General features: G+C 44.1%; 1 protein-coding gene across 5 annotated transcripts in view; it reads right to left on the bottom strand.

The window, feature by feature from the left end:
* The window catches only part of DGKD (diacylglycerol kinase delta), a 97,904-nt gene that overhangs the window by 47,917 nt on the left and 30,158 nt on the right, over nt 1–19,829 (bottom strand). Inside the window, exon 1 of one of the 5 annotated variants that reach the window (XM_053919226.2) lies at nt 9,521–10,003. The exons of the other annotated variants lie outside the window; for them this stretch is intronic. Coding sequence (XP_053775201.2) covers nt 9,521–9,547 — 27 coding nt within the window. The 5' untranslated portion in view covers nt 9,548–10,003. Of the gene's footprint in view, nt 1–9,520; nt 10,004–19,829 lie in introns of those variants that run through there. 5 annotated transcript variants of the gene reach the window in all.

The raw sequence follows: 19,829 nt of genomic DNA, 5'->3' as shown, positions 1-19,829 counted from the left end.
CTTAAATCTGGCTCCCACCATGCTATCATAATATATCCATTTTCCTTCGGGATGGTTTGATGTTAAATTTGCTTACACCCAAGAGCATCTATAGTAACATTACAGTAACAAGTACCAAGGGAAGGGGAGGGGAAGGGAGGGGAGGGGAGGGGTTGATAGGCACCCTCTGAAGCCCAAGGTCAGCCAAGCACTTTACTGACCACTGAAGGTCAAGCTGATTAGGCACTAAGATATCCCAGAACAAAGTGGTCCAAGGTAAGAACACCCACATCTGCTGACTCACCAGGTGGCCAACACCTTGGGACAAAGTCTGGTACATGCCTTTACTGATGAGCTAAGCAAACCACTGACGAGCTACCAAGCAGCAGGCTGTGTAGCCAGAAAACAGACAAACCAACAAAGGGGAATACAAGGTTTCAAACAATTTATGAAAAGGCCTGTTTATATTGCAGTACTGTGTAATAAAGGGTGGAGGGATGGAGAGAGGGAGGGAGGGAGGCTGATTTAAAGGGCAGGACACATGGCCTGGAAAACGGGAAGCTGGCCTTTCACGAGGTAGAATTGAGGGATTTTTTTCCCTTTCCTTCTGGTTTTCTGTTATTTTCTAGATCTTCTGCAGTAATCAGCCTGTCTTCTAACTGCCTAAGTGACTGATGTCCTCAGCTGGGGGCTGCCATTTGTAAGTAATCCAGGAAAGGGGATCTCAGGGTACATTCCCAGTTGGGTAGGTAGGTCACTCAAGGTCACTGCCTTTCAGGAATGATAACCCTTCTCATCTATAAACCCCCTTCCAAGCTTCAGTTTACCCCCTGCCTTTGACCAAGCTTCCTGTATTCCTCTGGTATTTCAAGTACATTTCAAAAATGAAAAGAAGTCATTCCAACCACAGAATTTAATATTTTTTTAAAAAACTACAACAAAAAAGGTTATAATTTATTTTTTCTTGGTAAGCCCTGACCCAGAGTGTCTGTCTCCCAGGGCTTTGGACAAATCACCCGATATCTGAACATCCACAACGGGAGGCCATGGCATGTGGTCAGCTGGGGCCAGTTGGCCTGACTTAGGAGTCACCTCCCTTTGTCATGGCACAGCTGTGTCAGCCCCATGTGGATGGAGGAGACAGAAAAGCTTCCCAGAGATGCCAAGGGACAGAGACACAGCAACAGCAAACCAATTACCTCAACAAATATTTACAGAATGCTTACTCTGTGCCAGACACAACTCTGGGGCACCAGAGGAGAGTCAAGAAGTCCTAGGACATCCCTTCTCTCATGAAGTTTACATCTCTTCCTCCAACAAGCAGACATCAGTGTGTAAGATGTCTATACAGACACTTGACACAAAGAACTGGAAGAAGCTATATCCATTAAAAATTTTAATTCATTATCAAAAAATTTCAAAGGTACTGTCAAAAACCCTTCCCCTACCCCCAAAAAACCTCCACATTCAGTTCCACTGGCAAATTCTGGCAAAAATTTGACAAGGAAAACGCCAAACTTTTATCAGAACAATGACCCTCATTTTCTGATGCTAGTTTATATGTTTTATAACACCAGCTTTAACCTACGTACCAAAACCGGACAAAGACAAAGGAAAGAAAGAAAACTAAAGATTAATATCTTTCATGGATATAGATGCAAAGATCCTTAACAAATTAACAGCAAACTGAATCCAATAATAAATGAAAGAATATGCGTTATGAGAAAATAGGATTTGGTTTAGCACTTGAAAATCAACCAACTTAATTTGCCCTTTTAAAAAAATAAAGGAGAAAAAAAATGATCACTTCAAAACATGCAATAAGGTATTTGACAAAATCCAACATATATACATAATACAAATTCTCAGCAAACAAGAACACACTCAAACTGATAAACAGCGCCTATAAAGAGCCTACGGGTAACATGATACCTAACACTGAGAAGCTGAACTTCTTCCCGTTAAGACTGGAAGAAAGGAAAAGATTACTGCTTTCACTACTTCCATTCAACACTGTACTGGCAGTCCTAGCAATAAGGCAAGAAAAAGAAATAAAAGGCATCTGGGTCAGAGAGAAGTAAAGGTGTCCCTATCTGCAGATGTTATGACTGTCTATGTAGAAATTTCTGAGGAATCTACAAAATAATTACTAGAACTAATAAGTTATTTTCCAAGTTATTATATTCTTATATGTTTGCAGGAAATACCTGGAAAATAATTTTTTATTTCATTTAATAGAAACAAAAAACAAACACAGGAATGAATCTAACAAAAGACATTAAAGATATCTGCACTGAAAATTACAAAACTTTGCTGAAATTTTAAAAGAGCTAAATAAATACACAGATATATCATATATTATGTTCATGGGAAAACTCAATTTTATTAAGATATCAATTCTTGCCCTGGCTGGTGTGGCTTAGTGGACTGAGTACCGTCCTGAGAACCAAAGGGTCACTGGTTCAATTCCCAGCTGGGGCACATGCCTGGGTTGTGGGCCAAGTTCCCCAGTAGGGGGCGCTCAAGAGGCAACCACACAATGACGTTTCTCTCCCTCTCTATCTCCTTCCCTTTCCCCTCTCTAAAAATAAATAAAATCTTAAAAAAAAAAATCGATTCTCCACAAACTCATTTATAGATTCAATGCAATCTCAGTCAAGATTCAAGGAAGATTTTGTAGAAACTGACAAGTTAATTTTAAGTCATATGAAAATGCAAAGGACTTAGAATAACCAAAGCAAGTTTCAGAAAGAACAAAATTTAAAAAGAGAGAGAGCTAAAAGAAAGGAAGAAAGGAAAGAAGGAAGGGAGGGAGGAAAGGAGGAAGGAAAAGAACAGAGTTAGAGGACTTTCCCTCTGTGATTTCAACACTGACTGTAAGGTTACTTAGAATAATCAAGAAAGTGAAACCTCAATGAAATACCACTACATGTCTATTAGGTCATGTCAAATAAAAAGACTGATCACACCAAGTGCTGGTGAGGATATGGAGCAAATGGAACTCTTACGCACTGCTGGTGGGATTGTTAAGTTCCAAGCACTTTGGAAAACAGTTGAGCAGTTTCTTAAAAAGTTCAACACACACCTACTATATGATCCAGCAATTCTGCTGTTAGGTATTAGGGTTGGCCAAAAAGTTCATCTGTTTTTTTTCCGTATGATGGTTCCTAGTAGTGCTTAGTTGTCTTTAACTTAATTCGAAACAATTTTGTTAGATTGTATGTGACAGCTGTCATATCAGCGTGCATTCAAAAATAAAACTTACCAAATTGGTGAATTTTTGTATAGCCATTTTTACACGGGACATGGAATAAAATAGCAAGTTTTGGTGTACTATGCTTTATTATTTCAAGAAGGTAAAAACGCAAGTGAGACGCAAAAAAAAGATGCGTGCAGTGTGTGGAGAAGGTGCTGTGACTGACAGAACATGTCAGAAGTGGTTTGTGAAGTTTCGTGCTGGAGATTCCTCGCTGGATGATGCTCCAAGGTAGGGTAAACCAGTTGAAGTCGATAATGATCAAATCAAGACATTAAGTGAGAACGATCAACGCTGTAACACATGGGAGAAGCCGACATACTCAAAATATCCAAATCAATCAAGTTATTGGTGGAAATGAAAAACATGTCTTTTATTTTACAGAAAAAAACTAAACTGACTTTTTGGCCAACCTGATATTTGCCCAAGGGAAATGAAAACATATGTTCACACAAAGACTTGTATATGAATGCTCACGGCAGCTTTGTCTGCAAGAGCTCCAAACTAGAAAGAGCTCAAGTGCCCACAAACCGGTACGTGGATCAACCAGTTGTGGAGGAGGAACATATTATTGATACAGCCTACATGCAAAATTTCAACATCATTATGCTGAGCCAAATCAGCCAGACATTTATTTTTAAAAAAAGAAAAAAAGGATATACTATCATTATTAAATTTACACAGAATTCTTAAAATTGTGCAAACTGTCTACAAAAAATAGAAATGTTCGCAAGGGGCAGGCGTGTAGATAGGGAATGATCACAAGGAAGCTTCCAGGGGATTGAAGTGCAATGACATTTTCCACAGGTCGGGGAGCAGGGGAGGGGTGTAAATTCATCAAGTTGTCTGCTTTAAATAGGGCAGCTCACTGGACAGCAATAGTGCCTCAACTAAGTTACAAAAATATGTTTAATATTTACATATCTTAGTGCACTGGAATATTCCTTAAAAGACAGAATGAACCTTTCTCTGAATGACTAAAGTGACCATATAATTTATCACCCAAGCCAGGACACTTCCGCAAGTCACAGTGGGTACAAAGAATCATTAACAGGTGTTAACTCATCTACAACAGGGCGTGTGAACTGGCAGTGCCCTAGACAAACCAGCACTATGGCTTTGGGAACAACATACACCCAACCTATTCCTCGGTGTGATTAGATCCTTCTTGATAAAGCAAACCATAAAGTTCATTCCTCAGAAGACAGAGCCAGAGCTGCAATAGAGCAGGAAACGGCCTCCTCGATCAGCTGTGCCTGGGCCCCTGGTTCCCAGTCAAGGAAGTGGCCCTAGTTTTCAGTGTCAGGGCCAGGACAGAGGCCTGGGCTCCTGCCCCAAGGTCCATGACCCTTTAGCTCTTCCACAGATGGGGTGGAGGACCACCCCCACTCCCACTTTCCAAATGTCTAATTACTCAGATCGCCCATCTTCAGACCCCTGCAGCCAGAGCAGGCTGCAGAGAAGGTGGAGCCCTGACAGCAACCACCTCTTTAACACACACCCAGCAGGGACAGAAGGGGCCTGGGAGTGGCCATGGAGTTGCTTGAGTAGCATGCTCTGGCCTTATCTGAGTGCCTCCACACCGGGCTGAGGTCTTGAGGTTTTAGCTAAACGTCCTGGACAGAACTTGTACAATAGCTCCTACAGTCCTCCCCAGTCCTCAGAAAAAAGTCAGGGGGGCTGGTGGGGGGTGTCACATGTTTCATTTTTGAGTTTACATTTCAAACCAGGTACTCGAGTTGTGACAGGGAGGGATTACTGAGTCAATAAATAATAGTACAGCTTCCCCCCACAGAGCAGGAAATTATTTAAATTTGATAAGTTGTTTCAAGGAATCAAAAAGATCCCACCACTCTACATACTCTTGAAATACCAGCCAATTCTGGGACAGAATGATACCATTTTCACAACTTTCAAGGAAAAAAACAAACAGAACTTGGCTCAATCACATCCCTGGCGCATGTATCAAAGACCACTGGGTGAAGAATGACTAAAATTACTCATTTCCGAGACACCCAAAGAAAAAAAAAATTCAATCTAATCCATGTACTTTCACCACTGTTTCTTTTCTCAAAGACTCATTGCTCTACATAAGCACCATAATGAAACCATAACCTTTCAACTATCCATTGCTGAGGGTTTGTTTCTCTCAGTTGTGAACACAGACAAGTGGGAGGATTAACAGTCAATACACACATACACGCAAACATGTAACACACACACCCCAACAGTGCTGTGAAAATAGCTTGGATTTCACAGATTTCCCTACTCGCTAAGAACACACAGCCCAGACAAGTAACAGCGACTTCTCCCACCCTAAGTCTAAAGCTACCGAACAGACACCACATTCGGTTCCACCGCTCGCAGCCAGGCTGCCAGCAGAAGACAGCATCTTCTCTCTCAGTCTGCTTGCAACAACTGTAAGAACTGAACCCCAAGCGCTCACGTGGAGTCGCAGGCTCTTCGGACCATCTGTGCCACAGAAGCAGGTGCTGCCTTCGGCAACACCCCACACTTAGCAAACACACAGCCACCAACTGGGCTCAATGCCCACTTCTTCCTGCTTCTTGAAACTGAGAACAAAGCGGATTATAAAGCATGGAATTCACTGGATCAACTTCCTTCTGCAGCTGCCCTTCCAGTCCTGCTCCACTGTCCACTGACAATCACTGCATTCAATTCACTAAGCACCTACTATGTGCCAGGTGCTTGCCCCACCACCATGTGCAAGGTAGTACTGCCCCCACTGTGCCGATGGGAGAAAGAAGCCCCAGGTGTTTAGGACTGAGGTCCCACAGTGGACAGCTGGCACAGCCAGGATGTGGGGTCAGGTGCTCCTGGAGCCCTGTGCGTGACCTGGGACCAGGTGGGCTCACTCATGGCAGGGAGCCCAGGCGGCAGGTGCTGGTCTCCTCACATGAGGCTTCCTGTCTGGCAGGGCTTCTGGCCTCAGAGGAGTTACAGGACATCCCAACCCATGAGTCTGACTCTCTCCCTGTTCCAGATCCAGGCCAGCAGTCACAGAAACTGGGAAGTTTTTCCATGCAAGTAAATTTGCCAATTATATATGTAGCTTTTCCTCTTTCCGAGCCAAAGTGACAAGCATGAAGGTTTTTGCCCAGGGAAGTGTCTGAGCTGCAAAGAAGCTGAGAGGGAAAACTGATACTGAAATCTGGATAAAGGTCATGGTTCCTCACGGAAGGAGCAGCCCCGACCACCTCACAGGCTGACGTTGGCTGGAGATGGCTGACACGGTGAAACTCAGGCCCACGGTTTCACCCTATGCCGGTCTGCTAAGGAAATTTCATTCATTCAACAAACACAGGGGCTAAGCAAGTAGTCCAGACTTAAAACAACTAGAAATATTACTTAAACCATTACATAGCTTCCTTTTCATTTAGAAAAATAAAAACAGGAAAAATATAATGAAAAGGAAAACCAAACATAAATAAAACATAAGATAATTAAACAAAGGCATGTTATATTTTTAATCACACTTGGTTTTCTTTACATTTTATTCTTCCTGTTTTTAGTAATACAGCCGAGAACTCTTAAGGATAACAGCTCATTCCAGATATCTACTCTGCAGCTTCAGGTGCTGTTTTTTGAGCATTGTCTAAAACTGAGCTCATCTGAAACCCTTTGGAGTTCTCATAAACAGAAGGACTGCTGAGTGTTAGCAAGGTGAACCCTGTTACTGTCCCACCGTAGTGATGAGTGGCAGTGGAAGTAAAAACTCAGAAGCATTTAGAGGGCACTCTCTGCAAACCTGGTGAAATGATCAGTGAGATGGATCGGTATTATCCCCAGTTCACAGGTAAGAAAACTAAGTCTTGGAAAGATGAAGCATCTTGCCCTAAATCATACAGCAAATAAAGAAGACCACCTTTATAATACACCTCATGGGACTTCTGGGTACCATAAAGTACTTTAACAGTATCCCTTGGCGAAAAGGAAATTCTAATACAGGCATGAAAAAGCACTCTGCTCCTTGCATGGCACAGCTGACACAGTCATTTCAGGGCTGTCACCAGAATGATGCCAGGAGTGAAGCCTGCTAGTTCTATCCTCACAGCCATGGGGCTAAGTCACATAAGATTTCAGGAATTTTGCAGAAGCAGCTCTCTACACATGCATACCTTACATGAGAGAATAACTCTCATTCAATTTGCACTGAAATTTAGACGTGTGTGTGTACATAGACCTGTGTACACACACACACACACACACACACACTTTTTTTTTTTTTGCCTCAGACCCTTTTTGGCAGTCTTGTGAAGCCTATACACTCCTTCTCAAAATGTCTCCAATGAAATATTTAGGATTGCAATAGAAACCAATTTTAATAAAATACAGTCATATCCACAGACCCATTAGAAAGTAGGGGGGATCCATAAGCTTAAACTAAAAACCCCTGCCAGGCAACACACTGTCTTCTCTCCTCCCTGTCCCCCACCTCACAAAAGAGGATCTGGGGCAAAGGCACTCTGGCGGCCATCCTGAGCCAGGAGAATCGAATTCTGGGAGGACCCAGATGACCCTGTGGGGCTGCCACACTCAACAGGCACTGCCGCCTTTTGTATGGAAGAATAAAACTTTACGTGTTCACACCATTCTTAATTTGGCATTTTTTTTCCTATGAGCAGATGCAGTGGGTTGAATGACGGACTCCAAAAAAGATATGCCCATGTTCCAATTCCCAGAACCTGTGCCCAGGAGCTCATTTAATTATGGATCTTGAGATGAAACCATCTTGAATTATCCAGGTGGGCCCTAAGTCAACGACAAGTGTCAATGATAAGAGAAGATGGGGGGGGGGGGACACACGGGACAGCCATGTGAAGATGGAGGAGAGCCTGGAGTGATGCAGCCACAGGAACACTTGGAGCCACCAGTAGCTGGAGGAGGCGAGGAGCAGAACCTCCCTAGGACTTCAGGAGGGAGCGCGGCCCTGCCAGTGGTGTACGAGAACACATTTCTGGTGCGTGAGCCACAGGGTAATTTGTCGTGGCGGCCCCAGGATATTAAAAGGGCAGCAGAACCTATTTCTAATGGACACATCTTTATGATATTCTAAACATTAACTACTAAGAATTAAATATAAACCCCCCTTTTGTGAGTGCAGTATTGAATATGGGATTATGTAGAAGCAACCATCTACATGTATATCTTAAACTTAATTCTCATTCAGTTTATACAGAAAACCCTCTTATTTTCAATCCCCTCGTTAGTTAGCCAATCCATTTTCCTGAAGTTTATAAATAAAGCCAGGGCCTGTCCTTCCCTCCATTTTGTTCTTCTATGACGCCAGCCAGTCCTTGCTTTCTGCCCTCTGCTCGGGCTCCTTCTGTTCCCTCCAACCAGGCCCTCCCCCTCCCCCCAGGGCGTTCTGACGCCTCCACTGCCCTTTTCCAGGTGAGGCCATCCAGACGGCAGAACATCTGCTAGGCTTTCTGCTCACGTTTCTTCCTCCACCAGCTCGGTCACTTATGCCAGGGTCTCTTGATCTGTCCCTTTCCTCATTGTCAAACCCAGCCCAGTTTCCTTCATGCCTTTATTACAGGTGACATGCTCACCAGAGATTCTGGGGATTCAGGATATACTGAAGATCCAACCATGAACCATCTAAAAGAATGTAAGCAGAGGCAGGAATACAGAAGTATTCATGCTCAAAAATGAAGCTGTAAACCACAACTAAACCCAAATCAAATAGAGCAGAGGGGATTTTTATCTTCTCAACCTCAAGGGCAGGCAACAGGTGAAAAGGGATGTAAGAGACGGAGCACAGACCACCCTCTCCTGGGCAAGGGGGCCCAGTACCAGAGCGGCTCTGCAGACAGACCACATGCATCTTCCCTGATGTCCCTCCTGTGGCCTCAGGTGCTTGCTGTAGCAATAGTTTCAACAGGAAAAATGAAAGCCATCCTAAGTCCCTAAATATGAGAGGAGTAAAGTTTCACTGATCACTTATGACACATCTATCTACACGATGAACCATCTGTAGCTGTAATGACCATGAGTCTGATCAGTAGAGACTCACGATGTGGAAACATTTATGGTGAAATAATAAAGCCAAAATACAAATTACGCATACACTCATGTGTGCATTACATATGTAACATTTAATGCTGGCCTACAAAAAGTCTTAAGGGAACCTGAAAGAAGGAAACAGCTGCTGAGCTACTGTGGGATCTGTTTTTTCCCATTTCAAATCTCCTCTAAAATCATTATTACAATTGAAACACTCCAGGAAATAAATATGCAGCCCCCAGCTGGCTCCGGTACCTGGGACGCACTGCTGCTCCATCGCATCCCTGAAGGCGGCGCTCCTGCTGGCTCTTCGCACGCTGTTCTCTCCCCCACGTCCAGCTCACACGCCCCCTTCCCAGAAGAGCCACTCCCCAGGCCCTTCTCACCACTCTCAGGGCATCCTGCACCCTCTTCTACTATACTAGTCACAGGCACTATAATTATTTCTTCTCACATGCAACAGGCTGTGGGAAGTCACCTCCGTCAGCCCTCAGGCACTCAGTAGAGGGTTTGCCACAAAACAGGGTTGCTGAAAGAAGCAAAAACAAATCTTTCTACCCCATGAATTGTTTCCAACTGGTTTCTGTTTGATTTCAGCAATTAGGGTGCGGAGGTAAAGCCACGTTATTCCTATATTCCCCCGGGGTGAAGAAGTTTTCAGGCTGTCAAACTTGCTAGAAACACACACACACACACACACACAAACGGGCCAGCCCCTCCCACAGCTGCTCCTCAGTCCTGCTCACAGCAGCATGCAAGGCCTCAGGAAGTGGGCAAGGCTAACCTACGGGCCCGCCCACAGGACTGCTGCAGTAATAAATGTTTGTCCCGCAGGGCTCTGCAAAAAAGAAACGATTCAACATCCTCTCTGAGTAGAAAGGAGCAAGGATCCAACTTCCGAGCTCCGGCTGACTTGCACAGCCCAGTGTATCTTGCAGTGGGGACAAGTAATGAAAGGCAAGATGCAAGGAGGTGTGTGTGACCAAGTGCACAAATTACTAAGGAGCCTGTAATCATTTCCTGTCACATCAGTTTCCCAAGTGTGCTGCACCTCAGAATCACGGAAAGCTTTAAAAAATCATCCACTAGTAAAACAGCACCAGGATCTCTAGGGATGGTGCTTGGACACAGCCAAGTTTGCAAGCCACCGCCCCAAAGGAGCAGAAGGCCACAGCGTGAACAGGAAATCTTACCAAAGCGAGTTTTCACCCTACCTTTGAAGAATGAACAGGTTTACGGAGAGAACTGGGGAAAGGGCTCCAGATTGACGGGGGACCTGTGCACAGGGCTTCCATTCCCTACAAAGAGCAGGCTTGGCTGGTGTAGGTCCGTGCTGAGAGGAATGCTGGGAGGGCCCAGCAGGGCAGATTCCCTGGACAGCATTAGGTACAAAATGAGGAGCTATCCAATGATTTACAGAGCTTTTAAAAATGGGCAGAATGACTCTTTTTAATGGTTTTCTATTTCAGGGATATTCCAGTAAAACTTGTCTTTCCTCTTCAAGGTCCAACTCAACTGCAGTTGCCTCCACGACCCAGAGGAAGAGTGACGCAGTCAGACCACACGCGGCCCATGAAACCTGGGACAGTCTGTAGTGATTTGTTTAATTAGAAGTTACTACTCAACAAAGAGAAAAAGTATGCAACATTTCATTTAAGTAATATAAGTAAACCAAACTAAAAAAAAATGTTCTAATTAAGTAGCAAATGACATAATAAATAAATATGGTTCATTGATTTCAATTGACTCACTGAAGAGATACACAGAGAGTGCCTATTACAATCATGTTAATAGCAAATGCATCATGACTATGCTGTATTAGCTCATTTAAATCCTCACGAAACCCCCACAAATGGGTACTTAAATTATTACCCCCATTTCTCAGGTGAGGAAACTGATGCTCAGGGTCATTAAGTGCCTAGTCCAAGGTCACCTAGTGAGAGGCCTGGCCTTTGAGCACTGGGGCTGTGCAAGGCCCTGCGTGGGTCCTTTCAGAGACAAAGGACTATGACCTGGCCCAGCTGTCTAGGCTCTGACATGTGACAGGAAATCCAGATCCTGGACATTCAAAGGCAGGGAGTCCCTGACTCCTCTGGGAAACCCAAAATTTGGAAATACCACATAGCACACAATTTTCCCCATAAGTAAAATAAAAGGTAATTGAACATGTCACAGCAGGAGTCCAAAAACACACATCCTTTCCTCAGGCACCTTTCCCTGCAGTGCTGGCTTCTGGCTCCCTGCCCTCCGGCCCGCTCAGCCAGCCCTGACTATGCCGGGGTGGGGGGGATGACCCAGAGCCCCCCCTGTGGGAGGGTGTCCAGCCCCTGATGAATGTGTGTCTCTGCCAAACCACAGCCACTGCTTGTCCCAGGGCCAACGCACTGCCCAACACCAGCACCACAACCTGAGGGGTACAAGGCAGAGGGCTCAGGCAAGGGTCCCAAGACACAGAGTGATGAATGGGTGGTCGTGCGACGGCAGGTGGCCAGGGGCACCCTGCCTGTCATGAAGGGCTCCGGGGAGTGAAACTTCCAAGAGCCACCGTCTTCTGCCAGGAAATGTGGGTATGAATGTCTCACAATCCCCGAGTGCTCCAGGCTCCTTGCCCTTCAAGGGACACAGGCCAGGGTGCAAGCTGCACCTGCCCGCTCTCAGGCCTTGATCTGCTTCCCGCGGTCCATCAGGAGCGCCTGTGCCCACCTCAGGTGACAAGCTCCTTGTCCTCCTAGGTTTAGAAAATCTTCACTAACTTGAATTCCACTGACTCTGGCTTCTCCAAAGGGATAAAGCCCCAGACACCAGCCACCATGAGGTGAGTCTCTGAGGCGAAGAGGTGGAAGGGGCCAGCGACAGGCTCCTGGTAAAGGGGGAATGTGCGGACACCTGAGGCTCGCCAGGCGCGCTGTGACCAGGCCGCCCCATGGGCTGCTCTCTAGGAAGCATCTCCCAAGGATGGCTCATGTCCCAGGATTCTTCAATACAGTTACTGAATTCCCAAGTCACTCAAAACAAACGGCAGTGGTAACTAGAACAGTTTAACTAACCGCCTGCAGCAGCCCTCTCTGTGCCCGGCCCTCGCTGTCCCCGCTGATGCTGCAGTTCCAGCCAGGCTCCCACACCCCTTGCCTGGCCACAGCAAAGGGCCCATCTGACCTCCTCACATGCATTCTAGCCACTTGTTCCCTGCAGATCTAGTCTCCAGACTCAGAACAAAACCCACTGACATCACCCCTAGCTTTAAAAATCCTAACGGCTTCCCAATACATTTGGCAAAAAAAGGCTTAACCCCCACAGCCTGGAAAGCACTTTACTCCCAACTTCCGCCTGTCTCATCACCCTCACACCTGCTCCCCCTGGCAGGAACCACTTGCACCTGGACACTTGGCATCGCTGGCCCTTGGCATCGCTGGCCCCGATCCTTCTTGGCCCCGGGAAGGCCTTCCCTGACCCCCTCCACCACTTCACCCGAGCCACCTCCTTCAGGGCCTGCTGTCCCTGTGTCTGCACCACCTGCCACCCCATGCCACTGGATGCTGCATCAAAGAAGGTCAGGTCCACTGAATGCGTTCTGCTGGGTGCCATCAGTGACAGGAACAGGGCCCAAATCATCCTGGAACAGTGGCGACCGTGTCACTCTTCAACAAGTAGTCATGAGCACCTACTGTGTGCTGGCACTTGGGGAAGGCAGTGAACAAAACAAAAATCCTTGCTCTCGTGCAGCACACATTTATTACAGCATTATAACAAAATAAAGCCAAAAGGACTCAGAGTGACTTTCAGGGAGGGACGCAGCAGGGAAGGCAGGGGGGCAGGCAGTGTGAGAACAGAGCTATGCTGTACGTTACTGCTTTTATTTTTGCTGCATTTTGAAACTTTAAATAACATTAAAGGAGATGATGACATTTCATCAAGTCTTTATTGAAACAGGACATAAGTTAAAAATGATGAAAACACTGACTTGGAGAAGTAAGTAAATAAAAGCACTAAACTCTAATGGCCCTACCATTCCTGACTCCTCTACCGCTCTAGGCTGCTACAGGAAGATTACAGAAGAAGCCAGCGTAGGACTTGAAGAAGACTACAAATAAAACCACTAAGAAAGCTCAAAGATGAATGGACAGGGGAGGGGGGGGAATATCCAAAGTCCATGAAAACATTCAGAAACCCACCAAAAGAAAATGGAGGTGCTCAAAGGAAAATTTTTCTCTGAGGCAAGAAAATGACTACATTAAACAGAAAACATTTTAAAAGTAGATTCTCCATCAAATGAGAATAAGCCAGGATAAAAACAAAATAAGAACATGAAAACTATGCTGAAATGGGAGTAAAAAATCACAAGTCAATGCAATAAAAAACAAAATTAACACTTTAACAAATAGAATTACAGAAAACCAACAAATGAAAATAGCACAGGAGAACATGAGAGAACCCTACGCCCATGACCCCATCACCCCTGGTCCCTACCACCCTCTGTAACTCCCTAAACCAGCCCACTGCTCTAAGACAGAGGCCTTGGCACCTTCACCCACCTCACCCTGGCCCGAGTCGATGGCACCATCGGTCCCTGCCCAGCCTCTGCCACACCTCACCCAGAGCCAGAAGCCGCCCCTCCTACCACATCCTGCACATCCCCCCCATCCTCCTCCAGTGTACCCTCCATGCTGCAGCCAGAGTAAAATGCACCATCACTGCAAGTCTGGGACTCTCACCAAATGGAACTACTCTGTGGCATTACAGGTTAAAGGACTAAGTCCCCAGCCCCTTTCATGGTGTCCTGTGGTCTTCTTCTTCCTCTGGCCTCAGCCAGCCACAAGGACCTTCTCTCACTTCTTCTCACGGTCCCCCATCACAAGGCCTTGTCCCTACACCTGCCCCATTCAAAAGTGCTACGGACACAGACACACACTCACAGAAGTACGCTTACACACATGCCCTTGAGTGGATTTACCACTAACCCCTCCACAGTCTCTGTTAAAACACCACTTCCTCTGGGGCAGTCTCCCCACCCCTCCCCAAGAGCAGTAATGGCAGGGGAGGGGGAGGTCCTCCTTATTATGTGGCCCCTGCAGCCTTCCTTCCCTGTTGCCTATCTCAGCCTGTAATTATAGCTCTTCTCTGTGTGCTTCACTGAGCCCCGACTAGTGTCCAAGCTCAAAGAAGAACCTCCCTCCACTGAAACTTTAGCAGTGAGCATGTGCTTGGCCTCAGGTAGGCCCGCAATAGGTGCATGCTGAATCAATGAGTGAATGAACAAGCAAAGTTCCCAAAGAATAAGACAAAGCACACGGATCAGAATTACAGAGAAATGAGAAGAAAAAACACCTTTTTCAAATTTGGAAAACCAAAGCCAGAGCCTGAAGACAACAGGTCCACAATGCACCAGACAAACAAGTAAACAGAAACAAGTATCAGACCTGAGAAAAAGAGAAGCCTACAAGATTTCACGCAGAAAGGTGCAGGCACCCTCTGGGAGGTCAGCAACATCAAGGCTGGCTTCAGATGCCTCCCCTGCAACACCAACGTGGAAAGCAGGGTGTTGTTGGAGCTACCTGAGGGAAGACACCGTATTTTGATCCCTTTGTGGAAAGCAAAACATTTTACATTATTTATCTTCCTTGTTCATCAGTCCTTACTCATTTTCGTTAGTTTGACACAAACAACTAAACACCCGGTGGAAGAAAGCACAGAGTGGCCCGTTCTGTGTGGGTAAACACTCGCTACTGCAAAGCCTGACCAAAACAGGACAACGCCTTTGGGCCAGCTATAAGAGAATTAGCATAAAAAAAAGTTGTGAAATGTAAATGGATTTTTTTAAAAAAGGAAAATTTCCATTCAAACCATTAACAAAGATACGCGTAAACAGTGCAGACACCACTCACAGAAATGCAAGGCAGAAGAGAGGTACCAAGGCGGAGTAAAATGAAGAAAGTACCACACGGTCCACCGTAAAACACAGGAGCTGAGGGTGCAGAAACCCTGACCAGACGAGCAGAAAGGGTCTGAGGTCCACTGTAACAAGCAAAGTGTTCCAGGGTGAAATAAAACAAATTCTACTAATATACTGCTTAGAAGGATGAAATCCAAAATAACAAGGAAAAACTAAAAATAAAAGTGAGGGTGGAAGAGGGAAGTACACTTATCAATTAAGTTCTGAACAAAGGAAACTATGGCAATATTACCAGTAATATCAGACAGTACAGTCAGTGGCAAAAAATTCAATGTAATTAATAAACAATTACTCGATAATCAGGGTATTAACATGTATGTGCTTTAAAAGTTTCAAAAATGAGGAAGGTAAAAACTGTTAGAAATACAAGAGTAAAATGACAAATATATTTTTTCTAAAAGAGATTGACTTCTCATTATCAGTCTGTGGCAGATCAAGTACATAAAAAATAAGACCAATAAGAGAAATCTGGACCCTGGCTGGTGTGGTTCAGTGAACTGAGTGCCAACCTGAGAACCAAAGGGTCTCTGGTTCGATTCCCAGTCACGGCACATGCCTGGGCTGCAGGCCAGCTCCCCAGTAGGGGATGCAAAAGAGGTAACCACACATTAATATTTCTCTCCCTTTCTTTCCCCCTCCCTTCCCTCTAAAAAATAAATAATATAATATTTTTAAAATATATTTAAAATGTGAAGTTTTAAAAAATATGAACAGTAAAATGACAACAAACTCACGACTATCAACAACTGAACCTCAAAACAAAAACAAATATAAAAACAAGCTAAGCAAACAACTAGAACAGGAACAGAATCACAGAAATGGAGATCACACGGAGGGTTACCAGCAGGGAGGCGGGCGAATGGGGGAAAAGGTACAGGGAATAAGAAGCATAAATGGTAGGTACAAAATAGACAGGGGGAGGTTAAGAATAGTATGGGAAATGTAGAGGCCAAAGAACTTATATGTATAACCCATGGACATGACCTAAAATAGGGGAATCCTTGGGGGGGGGGCTACAGGGTGGAGGATAATAAAGAGGAGAAAAAATGGGACAACTATAATAGCATAATCAATAAACTATTTTTAAAAAACAGAAAAAAAATAAACTAAGTATAGATTTAAATATAATCCAGTTGAAGACAATTAAACATACAACAGATAATATTAAAACCACGCCTAAAAGAATCACACATTAAATAAAAACAACAAAAATGTTGAAAGTAAAAGAATAGAAAATTATCTATTATTCCTCACAATGTAATTAGTAGCCAAAACAAAGCTATTGTAGCTGTAATAACATCAAAGTAAACTCTAAAGCAAAAAAAATTAAGATGGATAATGAAAGTTATTTTATAATTAAAGGGTGAATCTAGTAACAATATAAAATAATTCTAAATCTGTACGGACTGAATAAAACCCTCCAAATATATAAAGCAAAATTAACAAACTGAAAACACAAAAATAGGTAAGTCTACAATCGCAGTAGGAGATTCACAGTTTAAATAAATCTCACTCAATAACTAATAGGACAAGCAGAAAATAAATCAGTAGGTTATAAAAGACTTGAGAAAAATGACCTCACTTGTGTACTAATCAACTGCATAAAGAACTACCTAATCCAAGTTCTGCTCAAATGCACACGGGACATTTATAAAAACCAACAGGTCATAAAGTCTCGATAATCTCAAAAGATTAGAATCATAGAGTTATGTTCTCTGATCACAGTAGAATTAAGCTAGAAATCAGTAACTATACAACTAGAAAAATCCCCCAAGTGACATTAAATCAGGAAATACATCAGAAACAGACACAAAAGAATATACATTAGGAGTCTACTGACATAAAACACCTAAAACAGTCGACACTCATCCCCAGCAGCAGAAGTCAGGACGGCAGTGATGCATCAGGAGAGGTTCTGGGCATGCTGGTCACACAACCAGCCTGTCTGTGCTCCTACTTATGCACTTTTTAGTATGGAGGTCATATTTCAATTTTAAAATTTATTTAAAATGTATGGTTTCAGGAAAACAAACTCCTTTGAAAAGTTATGGTAGTAAAAATACACCATCAGCACAAAACTGTAAATATTGTGATCCTAAAGCTGAGAATAATTTTAAAGTGTTAGACAATGAAAAACATTTTACCTAGTAAGTTCAGCCCACGTATTAGTGTGAGAAATCTTGCCTAAGAGAAGACGAAGACAAAGACAAAGCACTAAAACCATTACAGCCTGTGAGGGCAGAGTGAGAGGCAGCTTCGAGCCCCACAAGTACAGCGCTGACTATCTGAAAGCACGTGAAAAGGTCAATTCATAAAGAGAGAAGCACAAATGGTAATGGACTCTGAGAAATGTCTGACCTCACTTTGATCACTGAAGAAACAAATTACCACTTTTAAACTATCGAAGTGGCAAAGATATTCTAAAATGTGAACACATGGTTTGTTAAAGGACAGGAAAAAAGCACTTTCATGAAGCCTTGTTGATATTTCTAAAGGCAATTTGGCAATAACATACCAAAAGTCTTTTAGTTTTCACAGATTAGTGTTAACATGTTTAATCATCAGAAGCATACAACTCCATGTAACTGCAGAAGCAGGGACGTGAAGCTGGCATGTCGCCCTTTTCTGGGCATGCTGCTGTGATTTTGGCCCTGGAAGTGGGTGGCCCCACTGTCGGCTCTACTCCCACCACCCGAAGGCACCCATTGCCCCTGCCCCGCCTGTCAGGGATCTAAAGACAATCTCTGTGTCTTTAGCTTCAGCACGGCTCACTCTGTTCTTAAAGAGCAGGGAGGTAGGCAGACCCCGTCCAGTTACAGGAGACCCACTGTGGCACTTCTTCCATCAAGCCTGTCTCAAAACCTCCTCTCCCCCAAGCAGCTCCACCCATCTATCTCCCTTGGAAGTTTCTTGTCCCAAGGCTCCTTACTTCTTCATGGCACAGTTCTCTGGCCATTTTGGAGAGGAATAAAAATGGAGTCTCTTCTAATGTGGAGCAAATGTACTCGTGCTTCTACAGCTATAAAAGGTTCCCATCTGTTGGCTGATTCATGGTAATAGCAGCTTCTGCTGACTGGCTGTTTGTATCAGGCATGCAATTTTAGTAGAAGTTGAAGAGTTTGGAAATCACTAAAGGAATAGCTGGAAAACCAAATGAGATATTCCAGGGAGTGCAGAAACATCTGGGCGAATTCATTCATTCATTCTGCACTCACTCCCTGAGCAGTGAGCCACCTTCCAGGAGGGCACGGCAGGACTGACTGAGGGGAGAGCCGCCTACCCCGACACTTCTGCAGTTGGCTGCGTGGTTCAGGTGGTCAGACAGTAAATGCCGCAGGGGAAGAGAAATGAGACAGAGCATTAAGTGTGAATTTTAAGCAAAGAAAATATTTGTATCACCGACAGCCCCAGGGCCCAAAACTTCCTGACTCTACAGAAGCATGACGGGGGACTGGGCACCAAACACGCCCTACTCATCTCCTATCCCGGACGCCATCACAGATTACTCAGGCAAGGAGCCTCCTTATCTTGAATGTTTCCAGAGAGCGCCAGTACAAATCTTCCCCTTGTACTTTCATCACACCCTCAGATGAAACGGAGGTTTTAGAGCGTGGACAAAATAGAAAATAAGCAGGGAAGAATCGGTGCCTCTGCCCCGAAGGCTGGGCATCATCCAGGACTAGCCACAGGACTGGAGCTGCAGACGCTTCTCCAGCACAGAACAGGCCCTACACCTGGAAGCCAAGTGCTTGGCCCTCAGAACACGTTTTCCCGCAAAGACAAGACACACTCCAGGGTTCACTCTCAGATCAGGCTGACAAGGCTCCATGGTAACTTGTGCAGTCCCAAAGGGCCACACTGTTTTTCCATATTTTTATTGAGGCAGAATTCCTATACAATTCACTCTTTTAAAGTATACAATTCAGTGGTTTTCAGCACATTCACAAAGTTGTACAACCATCACCCATATCTAATTTTAGAATATTTTGTCACCCTCAAAAAAAAAAAAAAAAACACACAAAAAAAAACCCTGCACAGTTTAGCAGGCACGCCTTCTTCCTTCTCAGTCCCTCAAAACCACTGATCTACTTCCTGTCTTTACAGATTTGCCTATTGTGAACATTTCATATAAATGCAATCATAAAATATGTGGCCATTTGTGTATGGCTTCTTTCACTCAGCATAATAGTTTCAAGGCTCATCCAAGACGTAACATGTATCAGTACCTCATTTATTTTTTAAAGTCTTTTTTTAATTTTTTAATTTTATTTTTTTAATTTTTATTGTTATTCAATTACAGTTGTATGCCTTTTCTCCCCATCCCTCCACCCCACCCCAGCCGAACCCACCTCCCTCCCCCACCTCCACCTTCCCCCTTGATTTTGTCCATGTGTCCTTTATAGTAGTTCTGTAATCAAAATCCTTTTAAAAGTTTCTATTTTCTACCTCAAATGAAATCCCATTTCTAAGAATTTATACTACAGAAATACTTAGAAATGCACAAAAGCATCTGTGTGCAAGTATACATTACAGTATTATTTATGATAGGAAAAAATCTAATGTAGAGACTGAATACATAACCTTATACATTTATATAATGAAATACTATATAGT

This window comes from Desmodus rotundus, chromosome 2, assembly GCF_022682495.2.
Source record: "Desmodus rotundus isolate HL8 chromosome 2, HLdesRot8A.1, whole genome shotgun sequence".
In the NCBI taxonomy this organism is placed as follows: domain Eukaryota; kingdom Metazoa; phylum Chordata; class Mammalia; order Chiroptera; family Phyllostomidae; genus Desmodus; species Desmodus rotundus.
Note: the sequence above shows the minus strand (reverse complement) of the source record. Positions and strands in the feature narration are given on the sequence as shown.